Below are 27,337 nucleotides of genomic sequence, written 5' to 3'. Positions count from 1 at the left end.
GGTCAAATGTTCCCATTTCTCACAATCTTATGAAATAGTTAGACATATTTGAATCAATGGATTGCAGTTTCAGGACGACAGCTCCAGAATTTTTAAAGTACACGAATAACATCTTTAGCACAGTGCTTAGAGAAGGACACAGGTTTGTTGATGCTGACACTCTTCATATTACTTTAAATCAAGGCTCACCTGCGTATATTTCTAAAAGATTCATGGCACTGAATTATCAGAAAATAGTTTGTGCTTTCTTCTCTAAAGCCACCAAAAGATACATTAGCTAGTTATTCACATGTCTCCTTGGAACCCTGCTCCCAGTGAGTGCAACTTTAGCATGAAAATGCAGAATGCAACTGAAAATTAATTAATTGGTTGAGAAATGCTTTGGCAAATCTAGAAAAAAATCCACAGACAAACAGCTCACATTTATACAGTACCTTGTATACTGAGAATATCTCTAAGCACTTCAATCAGTTAGTTACTTCCAATAATCAGTCTGTAGTACATGCAAATATATCAGTCAAATTATGTGTAACAATGTCACACCAACATTAAAAGGGTTTTGAAAATTTGGTCTGTTTTGGTTGGAATAGTTGAGAAAAGGTGATCAAACAGAATTTCCTATTCAGCAAATGATACAATGGAATCATTTACTCAAGGTGAATAACATAACTGGGCCTTATTTTATTCCCTTGTTAAATGTAACACCCTTCAACAAACAGAGCTTTGTAAATGGGTTTTGAGAAGATTTGTAGCTCAGGTTGAGTTTCTGGATGCGAGTTTGCTCGCTGAGCTGGAAGGTTCGTTTTCAGACGTTTCGTCACCATTCTAGGTAACATCAGTGAGCCTCCGATGAAGCGCTGGTGTTATGTCCTGCTTGTCCTAGGATGGATATGTTGTCCCAAACAGACACGCACGAGAATTCCTAGAAGCGTGGCATTCCAACTGGAACTCCATCAACAAACACATTGATTTGGAGCCCATCTACCATCCTCTGAGAAAAAGAACAGGAAATGATATCACCAACCCAAGGAAACCTAAGCAGATAAATAGAAAGCGGGGCATAACACCAGCGCTTCATCGGAGGCTCACTGATGACGTTACCTAGAATGGTGACGAAACGTCTGAAGACAAACCTTCCAGCTCAGCAAGCAAACTCACATCTGGAGAGTTTTGTAATATGTTCACCTCATGAGTTCATTAGATGGACTTGGAAACAATTCAGCAATAAAGTACTATCACCAATAACTAGACATTGATAATTGCATATTAACTTTCCAATTTGTATGGAACAAAGGACACAGAATGAAATAAAGATCTTAAATGTTGTTTCATATTTTCATTGGGGAGCACAAGCACCACTGGCATTCCAGATGAATATTACATAAGTGCCCAAAGTAATTTTAAAAAAACTTAAGATGTCAGAATAAATACTTCTGAAAACCAATGGTGGCCATACATGCCTACTATCCAACAGCCTTTAATTTGTAATTGAAAAAGTAAAGAACTGCAGGTGCTGTAAATCAGAAAAAAAATTAAAAATACTGGCACAGGCGAGTAGGTGTGATAGCATCGCTTTCTCTCTACAGACACTGCCAGATCTATAGAACTTTTCCAGGAGGTTTTATTTTTGTTTTAGCCTTTAATTCTTTGTTAAGCAAATTCACACTTAAACGTGAACGTAACTGATCCACAAATAAGCAAACCTTAGAACTGATTTGGAAGTTTTAATAATCAAATTACCCAACTGTGTACTACTTGAAGATGGCAAAACAGTATCATGTTAATAAATAAAAGCAAAACACTATAAATGTTGGAGATTCAAAATTAACACAAAGCCCTGAGAAATTCAGCAGGTCTGACAGCATTTGTGGAGAAATGCAGTGTTAACGTTTTAAGTCAAATACGACTCTTCTTGGGATTGGATAAGTGATGCTGACTTTATGCTGTAAAAGGTTGGCGGGGGATGGGCACGTAAGGACAGACGATACCTTACGCATTTGGAGCAGGCAGAAGTAATATCCTGTTTGTATTGCTTCCCCCCCTCCCCAATTGGTTTAAAAGCTTCAGGGCGTCTGAGGCCCACCCCTCCCCATAGAGACAGCTAGGTGGACTTCCACAGTGTGTGTGTCTGTTTACTGCTACCTTAAAAACATGACCTGCCGAGTAAACACCGCACTGCGGCCGCTGTAAACATTCAACCTTCAAGCCTCAAATTCAGCAGAACACGCATCTCGGATCCGGCGTGCAAGGCTTTTTGGGGGGTGGTCTGAACTCCCACCTTGTATGTCCCTGCAACACGTGAAGATTTCACCCTCTGCCTACAACAAGCCGCTCAGACAGCACTTTCTGTTCGCCGCAGCCCGGGCCTCTAACCATTCATTCATCTATCCTTCCGTCCGTTCGTTCGTTCGTCCACCTATCCATCCCTCACCTGTACCTGCGCTCCGCAACCGTTGCTCCCGCCCGGCCGCCTCACAGCCACCACCGCGCGCTAATGGCGGACACCAAAGAGGCCACTTCCCATTGGTCGCCCCCTCCCCGCCTGACGTCAGGGAGCACAGAGCCGACCAATTAGAGGGCACGAGCCCGCCGGGTGCCGGATTCGTCGGCTCTTAAAGGCGGCCGAATTTTAACCTGCCGGCTAAAAATAGAGCTTTCGGAGAGACGCTGACGGCCCAAGATTCACCGTCCATTCCCAATAGGTTTTGGTGCGAAGGCATCGAAAGCTCACGAAAAGACACGATGTAAATGTAGGATATGTGCCTCCCTAGGTTACTGAGCGTACAGGTTTGTCTTGGAGACTCCAGGATTTGAAAATTACTCGCTCAGGCGCGTCTCCCTTCATTATTACTGGGCTCGATTAACCAAAAAAAAGTTTTCATTTATTTATTAATCATTGCAACGAAAGGTTTCTGATTTGCGCATTACAGTGTTTAGAGTCCGTGTTTTAGAATGGATAGTGTATGGGGGATTGGTTACTTTTCTGAAGGGTTAAAAAATAAATCAGACAATCCTTGCAGAATACTGTCCTAATCCAGTGTCTGTTAGCGAGGAGGAATTTCTGGAGTGACGATGGAAGTAATGAGATCAGTTGGTTTGGTTTTGGCGCAGAAAAATCCAAAGTTTTTTTTCTTTAAGTTTTGGAATTCCAGAGTTTGAAAGTTTTTGGTTAATTCAAACAGGGCAAAGCAGGAAGCTGGGCAAACACAGCAGGTCGGCCAGCATCTGGAGGAAAGGAGCTGCCAACGTTTCGGGTATTACCCTTCTTCAGGACTGGGTATCGGGGGAGGGGGAGCTGCAGATAAATGGAGGGGTGGGGGCGGTGTTTAACAGATTGGTGGTGATAGGTGGACACTGATGGCAGGTATGACCTGGTTGGTTGATGGGAGGGTTGAATGCAGTTGATGGCTGGAAGAGAGGGTCAGTAGGCAGAATGGAAGGGGCTGGAAAGGGAGCTGGGGGATGCCTGGGAATGTTATTTGAATTTGGAGGACTCAATGTTGAGTCCTACAGGCTGTAGGGTGCCCAGGCAGAAGATAAGGTGTTGTTCTTCAAATTTGCGTTCTTGTTCGATGTGACACTGGGGGAAGCTGAGGATGGACATGTTGCAAGGAGGGCACGGCTGGTGGTGGTGGTGTGTTGAAATGGGCAGTGGCCATTATAGGCCAGGTGAAGGTGCTCTGCCAAACAGTCACCTAGTCTACGGTTGGTCTCACTGATGTAGAGGAGGGCACATTGGGAACACCAGATGGAATCTGACCTGGCAGAGCTGTTTGATGCCTTGGATGGGGGTGAGGGAGGTGGTGTGTGGGCAAGTGTTGTATCTTTTATGGTTAGAGGGGAAGGTACTGGGCGGATTGGAGTGCTTGGTGGGGAGTGTGGCGCGAACTAAGGAATGGCGAAGGGAATGGTCCTCACGGAAGGCAGAGAGGGGTGGGGAGCGAAAGATGTTCCAGGTGGTTGATCTTATTGGAGGTGGCAAAAGTTTGGGGATGATACGTTGGGTGCAGAGGATGGTTGGGGTGGCAAGTGAGGACAGCTGGCGCTATCTTTATTATGTTTGGTGGTGGAGTGGTTAAGAGCTGTGTAGTGGGGAATGGAGGAGGCGCAGTGTAGGGCTGTCTGGATGACAGAGGGAGGAATAGAGCAATGTTTGATAAAGGCAGACATCCAGGATGCTTCTGAAGATTTGATTGAGATCATAGGCCATTTCTCTTTGTAAAAGGGATATTGTTCAGTTCAGGGAAAGCACTCTTGACCTCAGTAGAAAAATAATAGTTTGTACTGCTTTTAGACCAAAGTGTTTAGTCAAAAAATCTGCAATTTATTATAAACTGAAAAGATTTAAGAACTTAGATTTGTAAGTGTTCATGTAAGAAGGCTTAACGGTATACAAGAGCACTGGTGGATTCAGTTTTGTCAGTCTTAAAGATTTTATATTCAGGACTTCTGTAGCGTAGTGAGTTTGGGAAATAAATTGAAACTTCGGTTTGCTGGGTGTTTTAAGATTTTTTTTCCCAGCTGAGCTGTAAATCTAGATGATTTAGTTTGTTAATTTTGTCTTTTCAGTAGTAGCCTTCTGTTTTCTTGACTCAAAACTTTTAACTGTTTTTGTCTTTGCAGATCCTGTCAAACCTGCTATGTTTTTCCAGCACTTTGTTTTTATTAGAAATAATTGTTTAATGCTTCTATCATCTTTCAGTCATTACCTGTAATTGTTTCCTATCAATCTCTCAATGGTCCTATTATCATGCTAATCTTTCATTTTTGTTGGATGTGGGTGGTGTTGGCTGGCTGGCATTTCTTGCCCCTCTATTGTTGCCCTTCAGAAGGTGGTGGTGAGCTGCCTTCTTGAACTGCTGCAATCCCCCTGCTGTGGGTAGACCCACAATGCTATTATGGAGGCTATTCCAGATTTTGACCCAGTGACATTGAAAGAACATGGAGGTGGTGGTGTTCCTGTATGCCTGATGCCTTTGTCCTTCTAGGTGGAACTGATCGTGGGTTTGGAAGGTGGTGTCTGAGGATCTTGGGTGAATTTCTGCAGTGCATCTTGTAGTTAGTACGCACTGCTGCTAATGAGTGGCGCTAGTGGAGGGAGTGGATGCTTGTAGATGTAGTGCCAATCAAGCAGGCTGCTTTGTTTCCAGGATGGTGTCAAGCTTTTTGAGTGCTGTGGGGCTGCACTGATCCAGGTAACTGGGGAGTATTCCATCGCACTCCTGACTTGTGCCTTGTAGCTGGTGAACAGACTTTGACGAGTCAGGAGGTGAGTTACTCGCCACAGTATTCCCAGCTTCTGGCCAGCTGTTGTAGCTGCTGTGTTAATGTGGTGAGTCCAGTTGAGTTTCTGGTCAATGGTAACCCCCTGGATGTTCATAGTGGGAGATTCAGTGATGATAACACCATTGAATGTCAAGGGACGGTGGTAGATTGTCTCTTATTGGTGATAGTCATAGTCTGGCATTTGCGTGGCTTGAATGTCACTTGTCACTTGTCAGCCCAAGCATGGATATTGTCCAGATCTTTTTGCATGTGAACATGGACTGCTTCAGCATCTGAGGAGTCATGAATGGTGCTGAACATTGTGCAATTGTCCAGTCATCGGCGAGCATCCCCACTTCTGACCTTATGATGGAGAGAAGGTCATTGATGAAGCAGCTGAAGATGATTGGGCCTAGGCTACTACCTTGACTCCTGCAGAGATGTCCTGGAGCTGGGATGATTGACCTCCCACAACAATGACCATCTTCCTATGTGTCAGGTATGACTCCAACCACCGGAGTGTTTGCCTCCGATACCCATTGATTCCAGTTTTGCCAGAGTTCCTTGATGCCACACTCTGTCAAATGCAGCCTTGATATCAAGGGCTGTCACTCTCACCTCACCCCCGGAATTCAGCTCTTTTGTCCATGTTTGAACCATGGCTGTAATAAGATCAGGAGCTGAGTGACCCTGGCGGAACCCAGACTGGGTGTCACTGAGCGGATTATTTCTGAGCAGGTGCTGCTTGATGGCACTGTTGATGACACCTTCCATCACTTTATCGATGATTGAGAGGAAACTGATGGGGCAGCAACTGGCTGGGTTGGATTTGATCTGCTTTTTGTGTACAGGACATACCTGGGTGATTTTACACATTGTTGGGTAGATGCCCGTGTTGGAACTGTACTGGAAAGCTTAGCTGGTGACTGGCAGTTCTGGAGCACAAGTCTTCAGTACTATTGCCAGAATATTGTCCGGGCCAGCAACCTTTGCGGTACCCAGTGTCTCCGAACATTTCTTGATATCACGTGGACTGAATCGAATTGGCTGAAGACTGGTATCTGTAATGCTGGGGACCACTTGAGGAGGCCAAGATGGTTCATCCACGTGGCACTTCTGGCTGAAGATTGCTACGAACGCTGTGGGTTTGGAGTCATATGTAGGCCAGACAGGTGAGGGTGGCAGATTTCCTCCCCTGAAGGACATTAGTGAGTGAGCTTTTTGCGTCAATCGGCAATGATTTTATGGTGATCAGTAGATTCTTAATTCCAGATATTTTTTATTGAATTCAAATTCCACCATCTGCCGTGGTGGAATTCGGACCTGAATCCCCAGAACATCCGCTGGGTCTCTGGATTAATAATCCAGCGATAATACCACTAGGCCATTTATTTTATTATTACCTATCAAATATTTTGTTTTATTTCATAATTTCAACTTCATAAATTCCTCTTTGCCTTCCTAATTTTTGTCTTCCCTCCTAATCTCTACCCATTTTCTTCTGTCATGCAGTCTTCTGCTTTCTGTAGACTTAATGTATGCCTCTTTTGTAAACTACAATTGCTTCTTTACATCTTTATTCATCTGTAGAGTCTCTCTTGTGTTTGCTTTTTTTTAAATTGTGCTTTTAACTGATTATATCTTTCCTGTTGAACAGATTAAGTCTTTCCAGTTGTTCTACATTGTTGTTTGATAATATTATCGGCCCTTTTGTTTTCCCAAGTTCCATTCCCAGACCTTCATAATCAGCTTTTCTCCAATTTATCAACCTGGCTTTCATCATAATTATGTCCTTTTCTATTATCTTAACTCCCTTTTGTTTTGGTTGCTACCAGCTGGATGTTTCACTACTGTTTTTATTTGTCTGAAGTTCTGAGGAAGGATCATTAAACCCAAAACATTAAGTCTGCTTCCTCACCACAGTTGCTGCAAGACCTGCTGATTTTTTTTTCAACAATTTGTTTTGTTTCTGATTTTCAGCATCCTCGGTTCTTTAGCTTCTTTCTTCCTTGTCTTACACAATCTGGTTCATTTGCAGTTATTGGATTCTCTTTTAGAAATTAGTCCTGTATCTATTTTAGGCACTCCATTCCCTTATCGCCTCTACTTAACTCTTCTAATTAGTGCTGCTGTGTTTTATATCCAACATAATTACAATTCTACATTCTTTTACTCAGTTCCCTACATTATCTTCATATTTCTTCCTTCACCTGTCTTAGAGAGCCATAGATTCACATAGCACAGACACGAAGCCTTTGCTCCAACTTGTCCATGGAAACCAAATTTCCCAAAACTAAAACTAGTCTCATTGCCTGCATTTGTTTCATATCCCTCTAAGTCTTTCCTATTCATGTACCAAACCAAATGTCTTTTAAATATTACAATGGCCTGCATTTACCACATCCTCTGGCAGTTCAATTCACATACAAACCACCTTCTGTGTGAAACATTTGCCCCTCAGGTCCCTTTTAAATCTTTCTCCTCTCAGCTTGAAAATGGGCCCCCAGTTATGAAATTCCCCACACTAGCGAAAAGACCTTTGCTATTCACCTTATCTGTGCCCCTAATGATTTTGATAGGTCGCCTCTCGACCTCCAGTGTTGCAAAGAAAAAAAAGCCCCAGTCTATCCAGCCTCTCCTTATCACTCAAACCCTCCAGCCCTGGCAACATTCTGGTAAATCTTCTTTGAACCCTCTCCAGATTAATAATATCTTTCCTACAGCAGGATGACCAGAATTGTGCATAGTACTTAAAAAGTGGCCTCACCAACCCCTGTACAACCTCAGCATGACATCCCAACTCCGACACTCAATGGTCTGAGCAATGGAGGGAAGCTAAATGCCTTCTTGAAAACCCTTTTACTTTGTTATCCTTTGGAAAAAACATATTTTGTATTTGATCTGCCATGAATCACTCTTTTTCAAAATATGCTGCATCCTGCTATATTTAATTCCTCATCTGATTTCTTTTTCATACCCATGTCTTCTATGATGTCTGGTTTATCTCAAAGTGTGTTTAGCTCCACTATATGTTTATTATACACTGCATATTGTTGTACATTCATTTCAAATCATTTTTAAATAGGGTTTCTTCTCACTTTATATTTGGCCTAAAGAGGCATATTCTACAACTCTATTTAGATCCTTTCCGCTAAAATCCTCCCTTATGTTATTCTCTGAACCCCTGTTTTATTTACATGTAGACTGCTTATTTTTCTTGTAGTCTCCTTCCTACGTTCAGATAGCTTAAAACCTTCACTGTCCCCTCCTTTCACCTTCCCACTTGATAAAGAGTTCCATTCCTGTTGAGGTGGAGCTTGGCTACTGTTGCAGCTCCTTCCTCTTCCTGAACTGGTACCAGTGAATCATGAAAAGGAGCTGCTGTTTCCCGTACCTGACTCTTTAGCAAAGGTAATTTCCCTAGTGTGGGGAATTTCATAACTAGGGGCACATTTTCAAGCTGAGAGGAAATAACTCGTGTTATTTTTCCTAATCTGTCTGCTCCCATGCCAATTTCTGTGTAGCTCAGGCAATAATCCAGATCCTACTACCCTTGAATTTCTGCCTTTTAGTTTAAAATCTAACTTTGATATTCTTTACATAGGCATGAATAAAGAGGAGATCCTATGTCATTTCTTTCAGCTTGGAACACGAGAATTGGATTTACCCACTCCCTTTGCAAGTTGTTTTCTAGCTTCATGCACTATCCATCACACTTGTACCAGGTGGGAAACATAACTTTCAGCCTTCTAATTTTTGACCGAGGAGGATGCTTTCTATCCCCCTAATGACTGAGTCTTGTATTATTACCAGAATTTGTAAGTTATAAGAATAGACTTATGTACCACTCTGTAAGATCATGGCTCATCTGATAATGGTCTTAACTCTACTTTCCTGCTGCCCTACATGTAGATAGATTTAGATAGTAAAATTTAGCCTTGTTTTGTGACGCTCAAAAATGGCCAAATGGCTAGTTCATTTGATATCATTGTATTAAGATAAATTGTTTAGCACAATTAATCCTGAAACCTTGATTGAGTTATATATTTGATTAAGTTTTGCTTTTATTAAGTTGTATTATCTGATCATTTTAATTAATATCAGAGCTTGGGCACTAGATGTAATATTCTGTAATGCAAGCATTGATTGTGTTAAACTAAAGGTATGTGAACTCCGGTAACCTCTATGAGACAGCTACTGAAAGACCTTGGTACAGTTAAACTAATCAGGTTATATCAGCAAAAATGAATTGAGTTTTGTATAAGATGAACAATGTATCAGTGGACATGGATAGGGTCTTGCACGGCATCAATTGAACTTTGTTCACTGGTGACACAGATGTCTTTATCAATTCAAATTCATAATTAAAAACTATTAAATGAGACAACAGCAACAATTAGCAACAGTAGGAGCTAGTTATTTGTTCAGTTTGGCTCGAATAGTTACGTGATTTGAAAGCTGCCCATATGACACCCCTCTTCAAAAAGGTAGGAAGGAAAAAAACATGTAACTCCAGGCCTCGTAGCCTAACATATATTGTTGAAAAATACTGCAATCAGTTATTAAGTAAGTAAAAGCAGAATGTTTGGAAAATCAGAATCTAATCAAGGAAAGTCCAGCACGGCTCCATGAAAGGGAAATTGTGTCTAGCTAATTTATTGGTTGATAGCTCCTCTAAAAATTCAGAGTGGACAGAGGGGAACTAGTACACGTGTTGTACTTGGACTTCCTGAAGGTCTTCAAGATTCCTAACAAAATGAGATAAGAGCCCATATGTTGGAGGTAATATATTGGCATGAATAGAGAATTGGCTAATGGGCAGGAAACTGAGAAAGGGAATAAGGGGTTCTTTTTCAGCTTGGCAACCTGTGACCAGCAGGCATCCACAACGATCAGTGCTGGGTCTGTAACTGTTTACAATATAGATGACTGGCTTGGAGGAAGGAAGCAAAAATACTGTAGCCAAATTTGCAGAGGACACAAAAATAGAAAGTCAGGTTGTGAGAGGAATTACAAACAATTTACAGAGAGATATTGATATGTAAAGTAAGTGGGCAAAAAGTTGTTAAATGGAGTATAATATTGGAAAATGTGAAGTTGTTCATTTCAGAATGGAGAACAAAAGAATCAAGTATCATTTAAATGGTGAAAAACGGCAGAAAGCTGCAATAGAAATGGATTTGGAGGTGCTTGTTTATGAAACACGGAAAGCTAGGTCACAAATGCAGAGTGTAATCAGGAAGGCTAATGGAATGTTGGCTCTTATTTAAAGGGATTTCAGAATAAGAATAGGGAAGTCTTACTGCAACTGCATAAGCTGTTGGTGTGACCACATCTGGAGTACAAAGATGCATAGATGGGATTGACAGTCAAAAACTTTTTCCTGGAGTTGAAATGTCTAATATTAGGAGGGTTTCTGCATTTAAGGTGAGGGGGGGGAAAGTTCAAAGGAGATATGATAGGCAAGTTTTTTACATGCAGAGTGTGTCTTGAATGTGCTACCAGGGGTGGATGGTGAAGGCAGATATAAGAGGGGCATTTAACAGGCCTTAGATAAGCATACGAAGATGCAAGGAATGAAGGGATATGGACCAAAGGCTGGCAGAAGAGTTTAGTTTATTTTGGCACAGCATTGTGGACCGATGGATCCGTTCCTGTGCTGTACAGTTCGATGTTTTTTCCACCTTCACCCTAAATGGCCCTTGTCAAAAGTCTGACTCAACCGTGAATGTGTTCAATTGCTCAATCTCCACTGTACTTAAAAAGAGAATTCCAAAGTCTATTGACCCTCTGAGAGAAGAAATTCCTTTTCAACTATGCCTTAAATGAAAGACCCTTCATTTTTAAACTGTTTCCCCCTAATTCTGGAATTCCCCAGCTTAAAAAACATCCACTTAGCCTTTACTCTGTCAACTCCCCTTAGAAACTTGTGTTTCTGTGAGGTTACCTTTCATTCTTCCAAATTCCAATGAGTGTAGGCTCAATATTTCTTCTTAATTGAACCCACTCACCTCACAGTTCAGCCTCATGAACCTTCTTTGAACTGCTTCCAATGCAAGTGTATTCTTCCTTCATTGATGATTAGAACTGTGCCAAGTACTCCATGTGCAATTTCACCAATCCCCTTTCAAATTCTAACAGACTTGCCTATTTCCCTTGGAACTCAAGCCTGTTATAAGTGATGTCTGCAGTTGGTACCAGGTTCTGTTAGGATGATCTTTGAGCTGCTACCACCGACCCTTCTAATTAGTAGTCTACGGACTTTCTGGTATTAACTAATGAAGGATTAACCACTAATAAATCTGCAGCTGAAGGGGCATGTGTTTGAATAACAGGAAGTAGTTTAGGATATAATTGTAAGACAACTGGTTATATTAGCATAAGACTGATTGATTGTTTCTTACCTAATGTAAAGGTACTTAATGGGCCAGATTTTTTGAGGTGCAGCAATCTATTTGAGATTGCTGTACTGGCTGCTTGTTTTATGAAAGAAGGGAAGCTCTGCATTTCTGAGAGGAAATTCCACTCAGGGATTCCTTGGAACTGGGGAGCCATACTTCTATCCTGACAGTTGTTTAAACGCATAGAACTGTCAGAGCAAGGTGAACCAATTATCAGAGCAGGTCAGTCAGCATCAGAGGAGCAGGAGAGTTAATGTTTAAAACCTAAACCCTTCTTCACGACAGGGGCTGGGGGAACGGTGCTGGGAAATAAAAAGCGGAGGGGTTGGGCTGGGTGAGATGGCAATGGGCGGATACAGGTAGAAGTAGTGGGGATTGGTTAGTGGGAAGGGTGGGGCAGATAGGTGGGGAAGAAGATGGACAGGTCAAGGAAGTGGGGGTGAGAGGGAGGCTTGGACATGGGATGAGGAGATTTTGAAACTGGTGAATTCTATGTTCAGACCATTGGGCTCTAAGCTCCCAAGGTGGTACATGAGGTGTTGTTCCTCCAGTTTGTGTGTGGCCTCATTGTGGCATTGGAGGAGGCCCAGGATGGATGTGTCATTGAGAGAGTATTCCTCCAGCTCCACACTATTGACCCCGACTCCAGCATCTGCAGTTCTTGCTATCTCTGAGTAACTTAACCCTACTGTGAAGCCTGTTCCAAGGATGCCCACCTTTGAAGAAGTCATCCTCCCTCCAGAAAGACATCAGTGGATCTCTGTCCCCCTGCAACCCTCTGGAGACCTCCTCTGCCCTGAAGGTCTTCGACCACATACTGAAACAAACCTGTTGCTCACCAATTCTGACACCTCCTCCTATCACCCCCTTGATTATGACCCCATCCAGATCACCAAACCATCCTCTCTCAGACCATTCATAACCTCATCACCTCGGGAGACCTCCCATCCACAGCCTCCAACCTGATTGTTCCCCGACCCCCCCCCCCCCCCCCCCCCCAACACCGCCAGTCCAGGAGCTCCCTACTTACATTCAGGACACTACCAATGCCCTCCGTCTCCTCCAAGACTTTCAATTCTCCGACCCTCCAAAATCTCATCTTCACCATGGACATCCAGTCCCTGTACACTTGTATTCTCCACACAGATGGCCTAAAAGCCATCTGCTTCTTCCTCTCCTGCAGACCCAACCAGTCTCTTTCCAATGACACCCTCATCTGCTTAACAGAACTTGTCCTTACCCTCAACAACTTTTCCTATAACACCTCCCACTCCCTACAGACTAAAGGGGTAGCTATGAGCACCCGTATGGGTCCGAGCAATGCCTGCCTGTTCATAGGATACGTGGAACAGTCCCTGTTCCACTGTTACACTGGCACCATCCCTCGCCTATTTCTCTGCTACGTTGACTGTGTCGGTGCTGCCTCATGTTCCCAGGAGGAGCTTGAACAGTTCTTCAACTTTATCAACACCTTTCACCCCAACCTCAAATTCACCTGGACCTTCTCCAATACCTCCGTCTCCTTCCTGGACCTCTCTGTCTCCATATCCAGTAACCGTCTCAGCATTGACATCTATTTCAAACCCACTGACTCCCACAGTCACCTAGACTACACCTCTTGTCACCCACTCTTGTGCAAGAATATGATTCCTTACTCCCAATTCCTCTACCTCTGCCCCATCAGCACCCAAGAAGCAGCGTTCCATTCCTGGACATCCCCTATTTCAAGGACCACAACTTACCCCTCTGTTGATCAAAAATGCCCTCAACTGCATCTCTTGCATTTCTTGCACTTCTGCGCTCAGACCCCTCTCCCCAACAAAAGTAAGGATAGACTCCTCTTTGTCCTCACCTACCACCCCACCAACCTCCGCATCTAGCGCATCATCCTCTGCCACCCCATGACCAAAGAGATATCCCCACCCCCGCCCAAACCCATCTGCCTTTGGTAGAGACCGCTCACTGCTTGACTCCCTCGTCTGCTCCACACTCCCCATCATGCCTGGCACCTTTTGCTGCAACTGCAGGAAGTTCTACACCTGCCCCTACACTTCCCCCCCCGCCTCATCTCCATCTGACACAAAGGCAAACTTTCCAAATTCAACAGAGGTTCATCTGTACACCCACCAACGTGATCTCCTGATGTGGCCTTCTCTCCATCGTTGAGACCAAGTGTAGACAGTGACAGATTTACAGAGCATCTGCACTCTGTACACTATAACCTTTTGGTTACCAACCATTTTAACTCCCCCTCCCACTCCCTGGATGACATGTCCAACCTGGGCCTTCTCCAGCACCACAGTGATGCCACATGTAAACTGGAGGAACAGCCCCTCATATTTCGTCTTGGGAGCTTACAGCGTGATGGCCTGAACATAGAATTCACCAGTTTCAAGATCTCCCCACCTCCGGCCTCATCCCATTTCCAACCCTCCCTCTCATCCCTGCCTCCTAGACTTGACATTACCTGTCCATTTTCTTTCTCACCTATCTGTCCCAACTTCCCCACTGACCAATACCCCTACCTGCATTCAACTATTGCCATCCCACCTTCCTCCCCTCCTCCCTGCATTTATTTTCCAGCTCTCTTACCACTCCCCATTCCTGATGAAGGGTCCAGGCCTGAAGCATCGACTCTCCTGCTCCTCTGATGCTGCCTGACCTGCTGTGTTCCTCCAGCTCCACGCTTTATTGACTATGACTTCAGCATCTGCAGTTCTTGCTATCACTTACTTTCACAGCAATCAGCTGTCCTGTTCTGAAATTTTACAGGTCCTGACAGTCTTTTTAGTATATAACCTGAGTGCAGTGTTTGGGTGCAGAGAGGGTAAAGTGCTGGGAAAACAGGGCACTGGCTGGCAGGGAATTAGGATGCCAGCATTATGATGCTTGATGAATGGGGTAGGGAGCCAGCTGGTGGCAGGATAGAATGTTAAGTGGAAGGCAGTAGGGTGCCGAGTAGGTTGGATTCAAAGTGATAAGCTAAGTAAGGCAGCTCTTAGAGCAGGTTGGGGTTGATGAGAGATATTAAGTCTAGTGGGAGATGGGGAGGGTGGGTTTCAGTTCCTGCGTTGATGGGTTTTGGGGCTTGGGTCCTATGGGATTGAATTGGGATCTGTCAAGAAGTGATTGGAATTGGGTCATGGAGGTAGAAACGGTTGGAGTGGATTGGGTCCCAGGTGGAGGTTGACTCGGAGTATTGGCTGTATAAAGGGTCTGGGGTGGTATAGTTGGGGTGTGTGAGCTAAGTATGGGTTCCATTAAATTGTTACTCATGAGTTCCTGAGTAAATACTTTATTTAATTTAAAGAAGGTTGAGGGGACATCTAGAAGGTTGAGAGATCTAGTAGAAACTTACAAGATAATGTATGGCTTAGAATGGGGGTACACTAGGAAGTTGTTTCCGTTAGGCGGGGAGACTAGGACCCGTGGGCACAGTCTTAAAATTAGAGGGGGTAAATTTAAAATGGAAATGAGATGACATTTCTTCAGCCAGAGAGTGGTGGGCTTGTGGAATCATTGCCATGGAGTGCATTGGAGGCCGGGACATTAGATGCCTTCAAGGCAGAGATAGACAAATTCTTGATCTCACAAGGAATCAAGGGCTATGGGGAGAATGCAGGGAAGTGGAGTTGAAATGCCCATCAGCCATGATTTAAATGGCGGCATGGACATGATGGGCCGAATGGCCTTGCTTCCACTCCTATGTCTTATGGTCTTAATTTCTTCGGAACCCTCCAAAATTTCCAATATATATGGAGAGTTCCAAGCATAGAGGAATTGCCCAGTGAAAAATTCAGTTGCCCGTTCAATTTCCGGAGTGTGCTGTGATGAGGATTCCTTTTGCCTGAGCGCAACTCTTATCCTCTGGCATAATGAGTGGCCAGCACAAAATCCAGGCCATTGTTATTTCCTAAGGTATAGTAACTAGTCAATGCTCTGTTGTAGACTGTACAACTGACAGGTAAGAGTACTCTGAATAACTGGCTAGCTCCTCCCAGGGACAGTCGTTTCTATAACAGTGGCTGGTGCTATTCCAAATCTTAGGAGTTAACCTTTTAGACCAACTGTCTTTTATAACATCTCTCTCTCTAAAATATTGCCCCTTGTTTTACTCCACTATATATTTGTTTAAATAAGTATATCAAGTTTACCATTATTCTTTCACCTGCGCCCTCCGTTTCCAAGTCTCTGAACTTACAAACTTAATCAATGTGGAGGCTTGATGATTCTTCCAGACCAATTCATTGTTGGATTGGCATGTCGTGGCTTGAACATAGTTCATTTGATTTTTAGTCCTGTGTTGTAGTGGATTGTGAATTATTATTCTCATTATGTTAATTAGTAAGTTCACTACACTGCAGCAGTCAGTTGTGCTGTGATACAAGGTTTCTGTATAATATCTGATATGTGGACAAGGAATGAATTGTGCTACATTGTCAATTGTTGTACCTCTTTAGTATTTCTATTGAGACCTCATCTCCAGACCTTAGTGTCAAACTTAGCAACTGTTGTGTGTGGTGACATTTGCTGTAGTTAGAAACTTGTTGTTTTTCTTTACAGTAAAAATTGTTATAGGCCCTAGGATTCATCTGTGGAAATCAACATTCTTGGAAGGACAGAGAGCTGAATTTTCAGCTTTCTCCCTATTTTAATTTTCATGGTGATAAAATACATTGGAGTGGAGTGGGCTGATAGTTCAGCAAAGCTTTACAGCTGTCACTGTTCCTTCTCAAGCTGATATAACAGTTTGTATCCCTTGTTTAGCTTCTCCATTTGGCTGTGGATATTTCAGTGTGCTGATTTAAGTGTTAAAAGCTGGAGATGGCTGCAAAGTTGTCAAAAGATTCATAAGCAATGAGATGAATGTCCATCGCACATAAATAGATCAGTTCTCACCCATTTCTGTGGTATAGGTGGGAGGAGTTAATGACTGTTGGTGTTTAGGTCTGTGTGTGGCAGTCTACACAATCAGCTGATAATAGGACTGCAGATGCTGGAGAATCCGAGACAACAAGGCGTGGAGCTGGATGAACACAGCAGGCCAAGCAGCATCTTAGGAGCAGGAAAGCTGATGTTTCGGGCCTAGACCCTTCTACACATTCAGCTATTTGCTTTGACATCCCTAGCAACCATACAGAAGCCCCAGCTGTGGTTCTGCATTTGATAAACTACATTGAGGACATTTGAGGATAATCAAGGACATCAGCACTGAGTGAAGGCAGAATAACCAGTCTATCATTGAATATCAATAAGTCATCAGTAAAGGTGAAATATTGTATTCAAGTAGGTTTTAGTCAAACCAATGTTCTTTTTAAAATCTGGCCAACATCTGACATCATACCAAGAATGTTACATTCTGGGGTGTTTTTTTTCTGCTTCTGTCTGATTTTATTGAGTCTGTGCTGTGATGTTGCGGGTCACTGTGCCACCATGGCTCGGGTGCATAGGTTTTGTTTACAAGTCAAGTCTTCAACAGCAGTTTTATGGCTAGCTTCTGAAGATGGCATCTGCTTATGTTTGCAGATTCCTGTTGTACATGTTTCCTCATAATGTGAAAACATTTTCCGGATCTTTGCAAGTATCTTTTCCAACTATTTCTTTATGGTCAACCAAAAGACATTTGAGGTCAAGTATGCTTTCTCATTAACTGTGTAATATGTTTCAGTGTCAGAGAATACTCTGGACATGTAATATATTGTCCTCCCACATTCTTCTGGTTGTTTCTGAAGGTGCCATATTTAAAAGGCCATTGTGTATTCAGGCGGGCACTGTCAATCAGATCCATCCTGTATCATTCGGATATTTGCCCCAGTCTTAGTAGACAAGGCGGAATTCAGTGTCATGCTTTGCAGGTGTCGTCCTGAGGTTGCCAACCATGTCAGAGCCCACTCTGCCAGTGTAAGCACCATCTTCTTCTTTCTGATAACTCACACTCAGTCTCTGCAACTGTATATTCAAATCTTATTAAAGTTCTACCGCTCTTGCTAATGCATGCAACAACTTCTCCACTTGCCTTCACACACCTTGACCTGCAACACCACTAATCCTGCAGTCTCTGCACAGCTTTCCACTCATTTGAGAAACCTCTCCACCTGCACCAACAGTATCTGTGCCACTCACTTCCATTTCTCATGGAGCATACCCACCATATAAGTGGTTTGAGTTCTACATGGATGTCTTTTGGACCAAGCTCTCACTTCCCTGCTGAGCTTTCCTAACAGTATACTTGTTTGATAAGTTTGCAACCTGTAATGACTTGGGCTGTTAAAGTGTTTTAACAAGCAACTAGCATCATTTAGAAACTTGCTACAGTCTGTGGTGAGACTTTCACAGGGGTCAGTGTTGGGACCATAACTATACACAATATACATTAATGATCCAAACATTGTTGTGAGGCTACAAATGATACAAAAATATGTGGAGGGAAAGGTAGTATTGAGGAAGTGGGGAGGCTGCAAATGGACTTGGATGGGCTAGGAAAGCGGGCAAGGAAGCGGCAGATGGAATACAACATGGGAAAGTGAGAGATTATATACTTTTGTAGGAAGAACAGAGATATAAACTTTGCCAAATGAAGAAAGGCTTTGGAAAGCTGAAGCACAGAGGATTTTGGAGTCTTAGCGCAGGACTTTAAAGTTAACATTCAGATTTTGTTGGCAGTTAGGAGCTGAAATGCAACGTTAGCTTTCATTTTGAGAACGCTAGAATACAACAGGATGTACTGCTGTGAATGTACAAGGCTGTGGTCAGACTGCATTTGGAATATCGCGAACCGTTTTGGGCCTTGTATCTCAGGAAAGATGTGCTGGCATTGGATAAGGTCTAGAGGATGTTCACAAGAATACTTCTAGGGATGAGGGGGTTGTCTACTCTGGGGATTAGAAGGATGGGGGATGGAATGTCTGATTGAAACATACTGAGGGGCCTGGATAGTGTGGACAGGCAGAAGTTGTTTCCAGTAGGAAAGTAGAACCTGAGGGCACAGTCTCAGAGCAAAGGGACAACTCAAACTGAATATAGAAAGAATGAGGAGAATAAAAGAAGTAGTCAAAGATAAAATGAGAAAATGCCAGTAGCTAACACAGAAGGGAATTAAAGTTTTCATAAGCATCTAAATAATAAACTAGTTGTAAGTGGAACGGTGTTTTTGTTTAGGGACCAAGAAGCAGATCTATGCATGGTTTCCGAGGGTATGGATGAAGTACGAAACTAGTTTTATACCACGTCTTTGCTAATGAAGGGGATGCTGTCAAAGTCATAGCAAAGATATAGTTGAGATGTTACTGAGGCTAAAATAATCTGGCAAAATTAATTAAAGGCTGGTTAATCTTAAAATATTATATCAGGACAAGATGTGATGTATCCGAAGTTGCTGAGGAAAATATGGATGTACTAGGCATAAACTTCCAATCTTTATTTGTGAGTGATGCCAGAGGGCTGGAAAATTGCCTGTCATAAATCATCTTTTTTAAAAAAACCTAGCAACTCTCAAACTAGCCAGTTTAACTTCAATGGTGAGAAATCTTTTAGAAAGGGACTATTTAGGACAAAAATTACATCACTTGGTTAAGTGTAAATTAATTAAGGAATAGGGGAGGCAATCGCCTAGTGGTATTATCGCTGGACAGTTAATCCAGAGACCCAGATTACATTCTGGGGCCCAGGTTTGAATCCCACCACAGCACATGGTGGAATTTGAATTCAACAAATATCTGGAATTTAGAATCTAATGATGACCATGAATCAATTGTCAGGAAAAACCCATCTGGTTCACTATTGCTCTTTAGGGAAGGATACTGCCATCTTTGCCTGGTTGAGCCTACATGTGACTCCAGACACATAGCAACATTGTTGACTCTCAACTGCCTTCTGGGCAATTAAGGATGGGCAATAAATGCTGCCCGGCCAGTGACGCCTCATCCCATAAATGAATAAAGAAAGAAAAAAAAACCAACGTAGACTGGCTTAAGAAAAACTGATCTACTAACTTAAGGCTTTTTTAAATTGAGGCAATAGAGAAGGTTAATGCAGTTGATATAGTTTCTATAAACTTCCCAAAAGTTTTTAGTAAAATACCACATGATAGACTTGCCAGCAATGCTACAGCATGGATATGAATTTGACTGAATGACAGGAAACTGTAGGAATGAACGGTTTTGATTTCAAGGGATCCCACTAAAATCACAGCTTCTCTTGCTATAGTTGAATGACTTAAATGTACAATTTCAAAATTTGAAGATTTTGCAACTTGGAAATATTGTCAACTATGAAGATAAGAATAAGACTTCAAGATGATTTAGGCTTGTGGAGTAGAAATATAAATGAAAGGGAAGTTTAATGTAACTGAGTATGAGGTCATGCATCTTGGTGGGAAGAAAGAAAACAGCCAATAACAGTGAAAGGCGATGAAGAACAGCAGAAGCAGGAGAGATACACAAATTACGAAGGTGATGAGTTCAGAAAGTGATCAAAAATCAGTATCCAGGATCCTGAGCTTCTAATAGAGGCACAGAGCATCAAAGTCAGGAAATTATGGTGAACCTTTCCTAAACTATTGGCCTGGCCTCAACTAATATTTTGCTTTTGGGTATTGAACCTAATGAATGCTGTGTAGGCTTTAAAAAGAGGTTCAAAAATATTTACAAGAATAGCTCAAGGAAGTAGGAGTTCAATTTTGTGGATAGGTTGGAGAAGCTTAGTTTGTTATCCTCAATGAAAAGGATATTAAGATGCTCAAAATCATGAGGTGTAGAGAAACTGTCCCATTAGTGGAAAGCTTGGGAATCAGAGAACATAAATAATGACGTGGTTTGCAAAAGAATAAAAAGTGACATGAGGAAAACCCTTATTTCAGAACGAATGGTCAAAATCTGCAGTACAGCCCAAAAAGCTGTTGGAGGTAGATTCAAATCATTGCTCTCAAAAGAGAATAGAAAGGCAGGAACAGTTGCCTCCTTGGGTGTGTGATAAACATTTGACAATTCTATGAACAAGCAAAACATTATTTCAATGTGATACAAATAGAAAATTTTCATGCCAAAAAAAACTCACACCAGAACCCAAAGGTTAATTTATTAAGCAAAGGAACATTAATTAAAATTGCAGCAAAATATAAAATTGGTGCACAGAAACTGATTTATCATGCCTATTAAAAGAGAAGACAGAAAATATCAAACCATTTACGTGTTCTTCCTCAAACTGCTCCATTCAATGACATGGTTTGGAATTGGAACAAATAAATGACCGTTTGAAACCAGCAAACAGCTAAAGAGCCAAAATTTGTATTTTTTAAAATTTTGCACAGATTGAAGGATATTGTTGCTCAGAATTAAATCCCTTGCATTTTAGTTATTTTTCCTAAACCATTCACTCCCAAGAATACTATTTCTCTGCACCAACAACGTGATATTGACAGTTATTCTCAACTGAGCTGTTACTGGGCACTGAATTAACTTGAACTTAGATTGCCCAAAAGTAATCATAGTTAGACTGAAGTAATTTCCGTATTTTCAACTTAGGGATATATTTGCATGCAGGTCCCAAAGGTGAAAGGCAAAGCTGTCAAGACCCTTAATCACATTGTTTAAAATAGGTTGAATAGGACAATTGTACTCTTCAGAGTGTTCGCTTTCTTCCATTAATTCATTTCATATGGTCAAAAGTAAGAAAGTCTCTCTTTATTCCACTCTTTATCCCAGCATGTCGATTTTTAAACAAAAAAAACATATTTCTGTCGTTTCTTTTGTTGTTTCTTTCGATTAACAGATATACATGAAGTCACTGTAAAACATTTAGTTGGTGCTGTTATTCTGCAAAGTCTGCATATACTCATTATACCGTTCCTCTTGGATTTCATAAAGTTTCCGAAGCTTCTTGGTCTGACCCTTGCTAAGCTCTTTGCCCTCAGCATCATGAGTTGGAAACCCCTTGAAGAAAATAAACAACATTAGAATTAAAATTTAAAACAAATTCTGATGAACAACATAAAGAAAAGGACATAATGAAAAAGGTCAATTTTGGCCAGCTCTTTTTTACTCCTACAATAAGCAAATCACTGATTCTTGTACAATTCTATAGTTTTTCTCCCCCCAAGATAACATTATGCAAATCTGCTGCATTTAGTAAGTGGCTAAGCCAAATCGATAATTTATGCCCCAGTTCTGTTGCAGTTGTACACTTCAGTTATATTCAATGTATCTTATTTAACAACAATACAATAAATAAGGCCAAGGACTATGTGGCACAGTGGTAATTACCTTTGAGCCAAGAGATCTGGATTCAGCACCCGGTGATGTCATAACATCTCCGAACAGGTTGACTTAAAAATAATCCTGGTTCGGACTGTAGGGCTCTGGTAGTGCAGTGGTTGTGTCCCTATTTTGTATTGTTATTGTGTTCTTCCAACCAAAGTGCATCATCTCACACTTCTCTACATTGAACATCATCAGCCACATATCCAGCCACCTGACCAACTTGTTAATGTCCTTCCGGAATGAATGCCACACTACACTCATCGCAGTTTAGAATTACAAATGAGTCATTTTCACCCTTGCAGTTGAGCTCTTTTGTCTGCATTTTGACCAAAGCTGTAATGAAGCCAGGAACTCATTGATCCTGATGGAACCCAAATTGAACATTGAACAGATTATTGCTGAGAAAGTGCCAACAGACTTTGATGGAAGCCATTCCCTATTTTGCTGACAATTGAGAGGATTCTGACAGAGCAGTTATTGGTTGTATTGAATTTATCCTGACTGTTGTGGACAGGACATTGTCGAGTGGATACTAGAATTGTGGCTGTATTGGAACAGCTTAGTTTTTGCCAAAATGTTGTCACAGCCCATAATTTATGCAGTATCCAGTGCTAGCGGCCACTTATTGATATCAAGTGGAGTGAATGAAATTGGCTGAAGGCTGGCATGTGATTCTGGGGACCTCTGGAGGAGGTGAAAGTAGAGCATCCACTTTGCACTTCTGGTGAAGATTGTTTCAAATGCTTCAGATTTTTTTTTTGGGCACAGATTTGCTGGGTTACCCCAGCACTCAAGACAGGGTTGCTGTAGGGCTTCCTCCTCCTGTTAGTTGCTTAATTGTTCACCACCATTCGTGGCTCGATGTATCAGGTCTGCAGGGTTTAAATCTGATCTGTTGGTTGTGAGGTAGCAGTCTGTCACATGTCACTTATGTATTTGACACACAAGTAGTCTTGTTTTGGAGCTTCACCAGATTGACACCTCATTTTAAGATGACCTGGTGTTCTAGCAAGCCATTTGATATTTTTCATTGACCGAATGTTGATCCCTCAGCTTGATGATAATTGTAGAGTGAGGAATATACATGGGCAAGACGTTCAAGATGGTAGTTGAATATAATTTTACTGCTAGTAGCCCACAGCACCTTCTGGATATTGTTTTGACTTCCTGGATCTGATCAAAATATACCCCATTTTGCATACTGACAGTACCACGTGATGGAGGAGTTCTTCAGTTTGATGATGGGACATTGAAAATAACTACATAAACTGTGTGGAGACAAAGATTTATGTAGGTTACACCACTGAGCATCTCTGTTCCTGCGGTTCCTTTAACTTCATTATTTAGGACTTGTTGCCACACCTCATTCCTTCTCCCAAAATGGATCACATCATACTTCTCTACATTAAATTCTATCTGCCATGTACCTGCCCAGTTCACCAATTTGTGTTGTCCAAGGTCTGTTTGTATTTTGTAAATTTTCAGAGAAAGCACCTGCCGGTTTTCAGCACATTTGAAGAGGGGAAATTGTTCTATCATTTGAATTAAACTATCAGCCATTCCATTATATTTTTTTAGGAGAGGATTCAGGTCTCTGAGTGGACAGTTGGGTCACACTCACTTTAAAAAATTCTGATTTAAAGGGGACCTGCAGCTTGAACTTAACAGCAGCCATTAGTACTTTGTAGCTTGCCACCCAGAAATGTGACGACAGTGTGCAAAGCCCTGTTTTAATCCCATGGGGTCCAATTTTGCACTTCTTAATATGTGGCAAATTTTAAATGCCTTTTGAAAGTGCACAAAGATATCAGCCACAATATCCTGACCAGTTCTATAGAACTACCAACAATCTACCTTTAATAAATTCATGCTGCCAATGCTTTTCCAATGCTGTTACAATAAAGTGCTCGAAAAACTCAGGGGGTTTCATAGCATCCATGGAGAGAGAAACAGTTCATGTTACGAGTCTGATGACGTTTCTTCAGAACTGAAGGGGCCTGGAAAATAGTGGCTGTATCCTGTTGACAAAAAGGATGAGGAACAAGTGGAACAGATGGTCAGGGTGTCGAGAGCAAATAAAAAGGGAGTGCTGATGGTAGTAAAGGAGAGTTTCAGATGGAAAATAGTCTGCTTTTCTAAGACTAACACATGCAAACAAGGTGGGGCAGGTGGGGGAATCAAAATGGACGATGGTGTTCATGTTCTGAAATTATCAAACTCAGTGTTGGTTACTGTAAAGTGCCTGAGAAAATGAGGTCATATTTCTCCAGCATGTGTTGGGCATCACTGCAACACTGCAGCAGCTTAGGACGGAAATGATGGTGCGAGCAAGAGGTGGTGTTTTGAATGAACAAGTAATTGGAAGATTGGGATCCTCCTTATGGAGAGAGCAGAGGTATTCTGTAAAGTGGTTACCCAGTTTGCACTTGGTCTCACACTGTGAGCAGCAAATACAGCAGAGTAAATTCAAAGAAGTACAACTAATTGGTGCTTTACCTGGAAAGTCTATTTGGGGCCTCAGACAATTAGGAAGAAAGAAATAAAACAGCAAGTGTTACACTTTTGTGATTGCATGGCAAAGTATCATGGTGGGAGTGAGGAATTGTTAGGTGCAACAGAAGAGTCAGGATATCCTGGAGGGAATGGTCCCTGCAGAACGCAGTCAAAGGACCGGAAGAGAAGATGTGTTTTGTGATGGCATCCTGATGGAGGTGGCAGAAATGCAGAGATTTGTGTTGTGTAAAGTGAAGCTAAGGGGAACTCTATCATTATTCTGGGAGGTGGTGACAGAGTAAGGGCAGAGGTGGAGTGTGTGTGTGTGCGTGTGCGTGTAATGATGGGTCTCCCATGGGGGTCTGGTTTGTGGCTTTCAGGAAGGAGGTAGAAGTGCCCGTGTGGTGTTGGAGAAGAGAGCTCTAAAGGAGATGAGGTCACTGACAAACCTGGAAATAAACAGTTTGACGTTCAGTGCTCGGGCCATTGTCCAGCTGGGAAATAGGAAGAAGTGTCTAAGAGTTGGCACTCAGTCTCTGCAAGGTGTAAACTCGGAGAGAATTGAAGATGGATAACGTGGTCTGTGAATCAGGGAAGAGGACTACTGTCCAAAAGAAATGGCCACAGGAGCTAGCGCAACAGAAGAGTTCAAGAGGTGATATCATGCCTTAAATTTAATGAGGCTGGGATGTAAGGAGATCAAAACAATCCTTTGCTAAGCACAGATAATTCAGCACTTTTAACAAGTTAGGATGGCAGATACTCACTACAGAATTCCTAGCCTTTGTCCTGCTCTTATAACAGTAGTTATGTGGGCAATCCAGTTCAGTTTCTAGTCAGTTGGAACTCCCAAGATGTGGACAGTGGAGTTATGATAATGCCATTTAATATCAAAAGGCAATGGTTGGATTCTGCCTTGTTGAGAAACAATAACATTTTCCACTACTTTGCTGATAATTGAGACAATATGAATATTGTGTTAGCCATATTTTTGGATTTATTCTATTTTGTGTGCACAGCACAGATCTGGGCAATTTTTAACATCAGGTAAATGCCACTGTTATAGCTGTATGGGAACAGCTGGGCTAGGGACACAGATGATTCTGAAGCACGAGTGTTCAGGACTACTGCTGGTATGCTGTTGGGATCCATGTTGTTTGCAGTATCCAGTGTCCTAAGGCATTTCTTGATATCATGTGGAAAGAATTGGTTGAAGACTGGTAGCCGTTCTGATGCTAGGACTTGGATCTATAGCACCAGAATGTGCCAGCAGCCCAAAGACTACAGGAGTCACCATAGAACGATTGGAGGCAGCAACTTTAGCTGATATTCTTGTTCTTATTCAGGTTATGCTGAACTAACTTTACTCTCCTAACCACTCCTTTGACAGAGGTCAGCTGACTCAATATGGAGATTTAAGGTGATCTTTCTGGTCTGTATATGTACATTTTTCTTAAAAAAATCGTCTCAACTCAAGGCAGGGGTGGGGAGGTGCTTACCTCTAGATCCTTAATACTTACATTCTCATCAAATTTGGAATATTTGTCTTTTTCTGATCTGAACAGTTCACTGGGAGGGATCTTCATCTTGGCCAGTTTTGCTGCCTGTAGGAAGACAGTTACTATGATAAATAAGTCAGATTCTGCATGCCTGTAACTCTTCCTTCATTTGTTTAATATGTTATCTTATTGCAGAAACAAATGGACATTTAATGGATTGTTCTATTGTAACAACCACAACTTTTTTATGCCCTTTTGCTTTTGTACTAAGAATGAAAATGGTGGTGTAAACCAAGGTACCATATAAAGACATGGCTGCTGTTTAAAAATCATGTTTAATGAAGCATTACGAGTTGCATAAAATGTTGCTTTCTCCAGAAACGCGAGAACAAAAGCAGACCAAGTCGATGGGTTCCAAACTTAAAAAAGACTGTTCAACATTTTGATGCTGGTCAGGAGCCAGTCTGTTACTTGTTTGAACTTAGCACAGCTGAAAACCTGCTGGACTGTACAGAAAACACCCAAAAATCTGTGTCTCGTGCTCTTGCGTGGAGGTACCAAAAATCTCCACTAACAGCTGGCTTTCTTCCAATTGCTTCTCTTTGCAAATCCCCGATTAGAGGAGGAATAAAACACCCTTAAGACAGTGAAAGGCTGAACTCTCAACCAGTGAATGAGAGAGAGAGAAAAATCAGTATGCAAACAATCTTTTGTCAACAGCTGAATTGAAAGGAAGAGAAAAAATGCCACTCATTGAAAACAGTAGTCCAGATTAATGCTATTGAACGGTGTTTTCCTGATCATTTGAACTGTTAACCCTGTTTTTTATTCCGCCTTTTTCCATTCTTGTTGTCCATGTTATGTTTGGGAATGTGGTAAATTTAAGGGATAGAGTTTAAATTACAGAATTATATAAAGTTAGCAATTTGTACTTCCTAACTGTCACTGCTTAAAGTCAACTTGGTCATAATAAAGTTTATGTGAAGAACAGAAACCTGGTGAGTGTTTTCTTTTAACTGGAGATTATCAGAATGGAGGAAGCGTCACTGGAACCGAAACATTAACTACGATTTCTGTTCACAAATGCTGCCAGACCTGCTGGGCTTTACTAGCAATTGCTAATTTTGTTTCTAACCTCTAAACCCATCGAGAAATCCTTCTGTGCATCTCCCAGGTATTTCTGGATCGTCTGACGTAATGGGCAGTATTGTGGCAGAAAGAGGCACACAAATAAAAGAACATACTAGTTTAAAAGCTATATGAGGACCTGTTTAATTTCATCTCCCAAGAAAGAGTCTACAGCCTTATCAGTTACATTTTCCAACCACTACCTAAATGTTTACTGTTCAACCTTATCTGGAAGGACATTCTACATTTTGCTTTACGTTGACATGACCCTCCTGGCACAAGATTTAAATATGTC

At 41.9% G+C, this 27,337-nt stretch overlaps 2 protein-coding genes and 1 long non-coding RNA gene across 12 annotated transcripts in view; 1 reads left to right on the top strand and 2 right to left on the bottom strand.

The window, feature by feature from the left end:
* The window catches only part of nap1l4b (nucleosome assembly protein 1-like 4b), a 105,236-nt gene extending 102,698 nt beyond the window's left edge, over positions 1-2,538 (bottom strand). For 5 of the 7 annotated variants that reach the window (XM_059651926.1, XM_059651927.1, XM_059651924.1 and 2 more), the window contains exon 1: positions 2,432-2,533. The gene's annotated coding sequence lies outside the window, so the exon portion shown is untranslated. Of the gene's footprint in view, positions 1-2,278; positions 2,397-2,431 lie in introns of those variants that run through there. The other 2 variants (XM_059651922.1, XM_059651923.1) reach the window with 2 other exon arrangements.
* A 133-nt stretch (positions 2,539-2,671) lies between these two features.
* On the top strand, positions 2,672-26,743 carry LOC125459209 (uncharacterized). Its single transcript, XR_007248983.1, has 3 exons — positions 2,672-2,787; positions 8,870-8,990; positions 26,293-26,743. It is a non-coding gene; the product is annotated as an uncharacterized LOC125459209 (long non-coding RNA).
* cars1 (cysteinyl-tRNA synthetase 1) overlaps positions 20,712-27,337 on the bottom strand; it is a 75,846-nt gene continuing 69,220 nt past the window's right edge. For all 4 annotated transcript variants that reach the window (XM_048545290.1, XM_048545292.2, XM_048545293.1 and 1 more), the window contains 2 exons: positions 25,936-26,019; positions 20,712-21,595 (listed from right to left, as the gene is read on the bottom strand). In XM_048545290.1, coding sequence (XP_048401247.1) covers positions 21,461-21,595; positions 25,936-26,019 — 219 coding nt within the window. In that variant the 3' untranslated portion in view covers positions 20,712-21,460. The remainder of the gene's footprint in view (positions 21,596-25,935; positions 26,020-27,337) is intronic.

Source organism: Stegostoma tigrinum, chromosome 17, assembly GCF_030684315.1.
Source record: "Stegostoma tigrinum isolate sSteTig4 chromosome 17, sSteTig4.hap1, whole genome shotgun sequence".
In the NCBI taxonomy this organism is placed as follows: domain Eukaryota; kingdom Metazoa; phylum Chordata; class Chondrichthyes; order Orectolobiformes; family Stegostomatidae; genus Stegostoma; species Stegostoma tigrinum.
Note: the sequence above shows the minus strand (reverse complement) of the source record. Positions and strands in the feature narration are given on the sequence as shown.